Below are 6,994 nucleotides of genomic sequence, written 5' to 3' on the forward strand. Positions count from 1 at the left end.
ATTGCTGCTGCAGCTCCAGAGAAGGCAACAAAAGGGGGCATCTCCAGTGAAAACTTTGCTGATAGATGCTTTACTTTGCTTAAGCCATCAAGAGCACAGCTCCTCATTGACACAGTCAGGGGCCACTGCAAATTTTGAGAGAAACAGAATGAGAAACGGTACAAACCATTGTATTTCTTTGTGGGTAATATTAAAAATGTAATACAAAGTGAAAGAACCTCTAAACTAAAACCAACTTAATGTATCAAAGATGACTTTTATTACAATTGATTTGCATAAATTTTCCAGCAGTTTACTGTTTCTGAAATTGTCCAGCCATCAGTATCCACACTGCAGCCTTGAGGTCCTGGTTCCTCAGGCTGTAGATGAGGGGGTTCAGGGCTGGAGGCACCACCGAGTACAGAACTGACACTGCCAGATCCAAGGATGGGGAGGACATGGAGGGGGGCTTCAGGTAGGCAAATGTGGCTGTGCTGATAAACAAGGATAGCACACCCAGGTGAGGGAGGCAGGTGGAAAAGGCTTTGTGCCGTCCCTGCTCAGAGGGGATCCTCAGCACAGCCCTGAAGATCTGCATGTAGGAGAAAACAATGAACACAAAACAGCCAAAAGCTAAACAGACAGCAAGCGATGAAATCCAAATTTTTCTGAAGGTGGAGTGTGAGCATGAGAGCTTGAGGATCTGGGGCACCTCACAGAAGAACTGGCCCAGGGCATTGCCATGGCACAGGGGCAGGGAAAATGTATTGGCTGTGTGCAGCAGAGCATAGAGAAAGCCACTGGCCCAGGCAGCTGCTGCCATGTGGGCACAAGCTCTGCTGCCCAGGAGGGTCCCGTAGTGCAGGGGTTTGCAGATGGACACGTAGCGGTCGTAGCACATGACGGTCAGGAAGAAATACTCTGCTGAGATGAAGAAAAGAAAGTAAAAGAGCTGAGCAGCACATCCTTTGTAGGAGATGTTCCTGGTGTCCCAGAGGAAATTGTGCATGGCTTTGGGGACAGTGGTGCAGATGGAGCCCAGGTCAGTGAGGGCCAGGTTGAGCAGAAAGAAGAACATGGGCGTGTGCAGGTGGTGGCCGCAGGCTACGGCGCTGATGATGAGGCCGTTGCCCAGGAGGGCAGCCAGGGATATGCCCAGCAAGAGGCAGAAGTGCAGGAGCTGCAGCTGCCGCGTGTCTGCCAATGCCAGCAGGAGGAAGTGGCTGATGGAGCTGCTGTTGGACATTTGCTGATCCTTGGCATGGGGACCTATTCATGGAGAAAAAGACATTGTAGAGATAGAGGAGACACCTGTAAGCAAAATCAAATCAATTTCCCATACACTGTCCCCTGTAACAGACACAGGCCTCCTTTTGTGTTCAAAAGTTCTGCAGTTTTCTTTTTAAGCTCCCTCCATTCTGTCCTGGTATTCTTGGATATCATAAACCCTCAGAATTTTTGCTGTCCCCAGGGAAAATAGAGTGATTTCTCTGAGACAAAGTGATGAGTGGAGACTAAGTGGAAGTTGTCTGTCATTCTGATCTGCTCAGATTTTCTCAGGGGTTTAAACTTTAGCAGGTGGAGGGTGATCAACTTCCCATGTTTTTTCCCAAAAAAGCCTTAAGTACTGCTGAGAGCAGATGGATCCCCCACAGCCCAGCTCCACATTTGTGGCCAAGGGCTCTCTTTGCTCATTTCACCAACCCAGCAGCATTTTCAGTGTCACAACACCTCTGCCTTTCCCCATCAATCTCATAACTCAGAGATGCTCTAGGACAGGTTTGAGCCCTGGATTGGAGCTCCCAGCCTGGACTGAAATCTCAGGGACACTTCCAAGTGTCCTTATGATGGCATTGGATTGAGGGAGATGCAGCTCCTTCCCTGGCTGCACTGACAGCATTGCCCAGAGCCGGGCACTGGGGACAGCATCACCCTGAGCCAGCTGTGCCCCCTGCCAGAGCCCCCAGGGCAGGGCAGCTGCTCCCAGCCCTGTGCTCTGTAGAGGGAACTGGGCCCGGGGCTGCAGAGCTGCCCCACGGCTCTGCTGCAGCTCTGCCTGCACAGGAGGGGCTGCACGCCTTGGAGCCCCGGCCCTGAGGGCAGAGGCTTGGCTGGGGCACAGGAGGGAGGGGGCTTGTTCAGAGGGGGGGGCTGCACTGGAGGGGATCCTGTGGGCATCTCTAAACTCTCCCTGCCACAGCATCTCTGGGTATTGTTTTCTCTCATTGCCTGATCTTCTCTCTGCTTCCTGCAGATTTCCATCCTGCAGGTGTTTCCCTGTGCCTGATCTCTCCATGCCCAGCACTCATAGACCCCAAATATCTGTGCACTCTCCTTGGCCGGACAGAATCCTGCCTGTTTGCAGGGCACTGGCTGGAGGCAGGTTCTATCTGCAGCTTGGAGAAAGGATAGCTCAGTCTGAGCCTGATGGATCCATCAAAGGTGATGCTGGTGCTTTCCATGGGCAGAGTGGCTGAAACCAAATAAGGGATCTCCTGGGAACCTATAATCACCAAAAGTAACAGTTCAGATGTCTCAGACACTTGTCAAAATTCATAATTAATAATTCATAACCTACCTTTAACATTTATCCCCCCTCCCTGCCATTCTCCAAAAGCAGGAAACTGATTTCAAAGTCTTAGGAAATTTTCTCATTCTTGTTAAAATCCTTGACTTGGAAATATTCTATGACTGATTAGAACCCCTCAGCATATCAGAGTTTCATGAGCCTTTCACCTCCCCTGCACCAAAAATACTCAGATTGTACTCACAGAGTCTGTAGGCATTAGCATGTTCCAGCTTTAGGAGATGGCTCCAGGAGCTGCAGCTGCATTGTCCTGCAGCCAGAGGTTCCTGTGCAAAGGGCTGGCAGTGATTGTGCCCCAGGCACTTCTCAGCCCCTTCCCAGCCCTGACTGATTGAAGCTCTCTGTGCCTCTGTGCTGGGCCCGGGGTGGCTGCAGGCAGTGCCCCAGCCCTGCTGGGCTGGCAGAAGAGCTGCTCATCAAGAGAAATGTGCTTTTGAAGCTCTTCTTGGTTACCAGGAGCTGCCTCTTTGCCATGAGCCCAGCCCAGCTCAGAAGCACAGACAGAGCACAAGGACTTTAATGAGCCTCTGGGGCTTTGTGCTCAGGCCCTGAACATCAGTCCCTGAAAAGGAGCTGAAGAAACCTCTCCAGAACTCCAAGTCAGAATCCAACTCCAAAATTTCTTGGACTTTTAATGGGTCCCAGAGAGGGACACGACTGAGAAAGTGTCCCCAGGCCCCTGGCAGAGCAGAGAACTGGAGGCAGTGATGACAGGTGGGGACAAAGAGAAGCCAAGTCTTGGTGCCCTGGGGCACAGCAGGCTCTGTGCCACCAAGGGCTGTGAGGAGACACCTTGTCCTGAGGCCCTGGGGCCTCCTGGCACAGCCCCAGCCAGGCTGGGCACTGTCAGCCCCTTGTCCTGCCCTCAGCATCCCCCCCTAGCCCACATCCCAGTGGCCTCAAGGATCTGCTGGAAGGAGTCCCTGGGGAGCCTTTGCCAGGAATGGCCCTGGGGGCTCCTGAATGCTCCCTGCAGGAACTGCAGGTTTTTCAAAGGACTTTGGGTTTGGCTTTTGCCTTGAGTCTCTGAGAGATTTGTGCAATCATGGCCTCCAGTTATTTGCTGTAATTAGTCCCTGGAGAGCCTTTGTCAGTAACAACATTCAGTGGGCTCATTAATGCTTCAAGGTACTTCAGTTATTTTAAGGTACTTGGTGTTTCCCTTTTGATACAGACTCTGTGAGAGGTTTCTGCAATCATGGCCCTAATTATCTGCTTTAACGAGTCCCTTCAGAGCTTTGCACTTACATGTAGTGGGGCTCATTAATACTTTGAAATACTCAAGATTTTTAAGGTACTCTAGATTTTCCTTTCCACACTGAATCTCTGAGAAGTTTTTGTGCCATCCTGGCCTCCAGATCTCTCCTCCAAGGAGTCCATAAGGAGCCTGTGTAGCAGATGGACCTCAGTGGGATGCATCCATGATTTGAGACACTTGGGGGTTTTCTTCTGACTTTGACTCCTAGAAATGTTTCTGCAATCTCCTCTCAGACCCTGAGGTTCCAGGGCTCAGCTCCAAATGCACCACAAGGCTCATTAGGATCAAACAAGTCCTGACAAACCATGGCTCTGCCTTGATTTCCCTCTGCTCTAGTGCAATTCATCAGAAATATTTCTGTAGTGATTTTGGTTCACCAATTTGAGATTTCTTGGAGAATGCAGCAATTGTTGTGGTGGCTTCAGTGTTGGCTAATTACCAGTGCACTCACTAGAATATACTTACTCATTTCCTCCTGTGTGATAAGATTAGGAGAATGGCAAAGCAGGCTCAAAACTTTAAGAGGGTATAAGGAAAAGTTCATTAATAGCAACTAAAAGAAAGAGTAATAAGAACACAACTTTCAGAAAACTTCTCCTCTCCCTACAACCTTTTCTTTCTTACTGACATTATAAAGAGATAAACCTAGAATTTTCAGTCAGTTTACCCCAACTAGAATAGTCTTTCTTGAGTTCTTTTAGGGAGAGGAGTCTCTCTTTCATGCTATGGAGACTTGTCCAGAAGAGACACTTCTCTTGTGGCTCCCAATTTCCATGAATAGCAACTGCCCAGAAAAATCTGCAACTGTGACATCCCTCCCAGTTGTTCAAAGCTCTTCTACAGTTGTGTTTATGGGCCATGTCAGCTTATGGGGTATTAGTTAAAAGATGAGCTGTGTAAGAGCAAAGATTCTCCTCATCTATTTCTGAAATCATCTTCATCTCTGAGAACATCTTTTTCTTCTCCCTGTGAAGGCACAGGATCTCATCACGCTTCCCTTTTTCCACGTTCAAACTTCTCATGGGATCACAGCTACTTTGACATTTGCTTCTTTAGCATGGATGCCTTTGCTGAACAAGTCATGTCCCATACTTTTCAATGCGATACAGGGAAAAAGAGAGTCTGATGTATCAGTTACATCCTTCTCCATGGCTTTACAAGAGGATTTCAGCCCCAAGATCAGGACATCTCCTCATCCCTCCCATCTGGGACTCAACTTCCTCTTCACTGACCTCGGTGTCTTCATGTTACTCCTCTATGTGCCTGCACTTTGTCCTTTTCTCTCACTCCAGGGAAGATGGAAGCACTGAAAGAGTTCATGTCTCACCCGGGGCCTGCAGATGGTTCCGTGACCCCAGCTGAGCTCAGTACTTGCAGCCAGACCTGCTCCCTGTTCCCTTGGTTCCATGGGGCCCCACAGTGTCCCAGTGGTCCCTTGCTTCCATGAGGACCTGAGGTGTCATAATGCCCCCTTGGTGACACGAGGCCCTGAAGGGTCACAATGGTCTCCATGGTTCCATCAGGCCCCACAGAGTCATAATGGTCTCTGGGTTCCATGAAGCCCCGCTGGGTCACCATGGCCCCTTGGTTCCATGGGCTCCAATGGTGCCACAATGATCCCCTTGGTTCCGTGGGCTCCAGTGGGGCCACAATGATCCCCTTGGTTCCATGGGCTCCAGTGGGGCCACAATGATCCCCTTGGATCCATGGGCTCCAGTGGTGCCACAATGATCCCCTTGGTTCCATGAGGTCCCCAGAGTGTCCCAAGGATCTTCCTTCTTTACCAAGGAAAGAACCCAGCCCCAGTGTTGCAGGGGCAGCCACCAGAGGCCAAGGCCAGCCAGACTTGACGGTACTGACAGATTTACCTGGGAGCAACCCTTGGTATAGGGAATTTTGGAGGTGGAATCCCAATTTCAGACATGGACACCTGGAGGAGAAGGACAGTTCTTTTACATAGGAAGGAAAGCAGGGAACACCGTCATTTGAGGGGCAAACGAAAGGTGGCCATCAGAGGCCTGAGTCAGCCAGACCTCTCTGTTCTAGTTGCTTTTGTATGAAAGCAACCCTTGGATATAGGGAATTTGGGAGGTGGAATCCCAATTTTGGCCATTTCTTTGTAGATAAGAATGACAGTTCTTTTTCATAGGAAGGAAAGCATGGAGCCCAAGTGTTTCAAAGGCAAAAGAGGAGACAGGTGGCTCCTGTCCTGGCTCCCAAGCCAGCCAGGCCTGATTGTCATGGCAACTTTTGTCATGGAGGGTCCTTGGATATCAGAGGAGAAATCTCACTTTTGACCTTGGACTCCTTGAGAAGAAGGATGGTTCTTTTCCATAGGAAGGAAAGCATCAAGCCCCAGTGTTTTGAGGCAGGTGAGGGACAGCTCCCAAGTGGCAAGGGCAGCTAGACCTGTCTGGCTTTCATTTGGGAGCAATACTTGGATGTACAGAGTTTTGGAGGTAGAATTCCAGGTTTGGCCATGGGCACCGGGTCAGGATGGATGGTTTTTGCCAATAGGAAAGAAAAATGCCAAGTGTAAGTGTTTTTGAAGAAGATGAGAGGTGGCCACCCTTAGGCCAACAAGGCCACCACACCTGTCTGTCCTGGCACCTTTCATCTAGGGACTCTCCTTGGACATAGGGCATTTTGGAGGTGGAACATCAATTTTGGTCCTGGGTGCCTGGACAGAAAGAAGAGTTCTTTTCATTAGGAAGGAAAGCACAGAGCCCCAGTGTTTCAGAGGCAGAAGAGTGCCTGCCCTCAGGAAGCCAAGGCCAGCCAGACTTGTCAGTCCTGGCAGCTTTTGTCTGGGAGCTATCCTTGGATATTGGGAATTCTTGAGGCAGATTCTCAATTTTGGCCATGAGCACCTGGTCGAGATGGATGTTATTTTCCCCTAAGCAAGAAAAGGGTTTCAAAGGGAGATGAGAGGTAGCCCCTGGGTGGCCAAGGCAGGCAGACCTGTCTCTTCTGGCAGATTTTATCTGAGAACAATCTGTGCATATACGGAAATTTGGAGGAGGAATTCAAATTTTGGCCATGCTCCCCTGGAGGAGAAGGACAATTCTCTCCCATAGGAAGGAAAGCCAAGAGCCCCAGTGCTTCAGGGGCTGATGAGAAGCAGCCCTCGACATGGCTTCCTGGTTCCACAAAGCCCTGATGTGTCACCA

General features: G+C 50.0%; 1 protein-coding gene across 1 annotated transcript; it reads right to left on the bottom strand.

The window, feature by feature from the left end:
• Positions 1-292: 292 nt before the first annotated feature.
• On the bottom strand, positions 293-883 carry LOC134434478 (olfactory receptor 14J1-like; the record flags this gene model as incomplete). Its single annotated transcript, XM_063183130.1, has 1 exon — positions 293-883. A coding segment is annotated over one exon (591 nt), but the record flags the coding sequence as incomplete, so codon positions are not given.
• Between the last annotated feature and the right edge of the window lie 6,111 nt (positions 884-6,994).

This window comes from Melospiza melodia, unplaced genomic scaffold (genome assembly GCF_035770615.1).
Source record: "Melospiza melodia melodia isolate bMelMel2 unplaced genomic scaffold, bMelMel2.pri scaffold_37, whole genome shotgun sequence".
Classification (NCBI taxonomy): Eukaryota; Metazoa; Chordata; class Aves; order Passeriformes; family Passerellidae; genus Melospiza; species Melospiza melodia.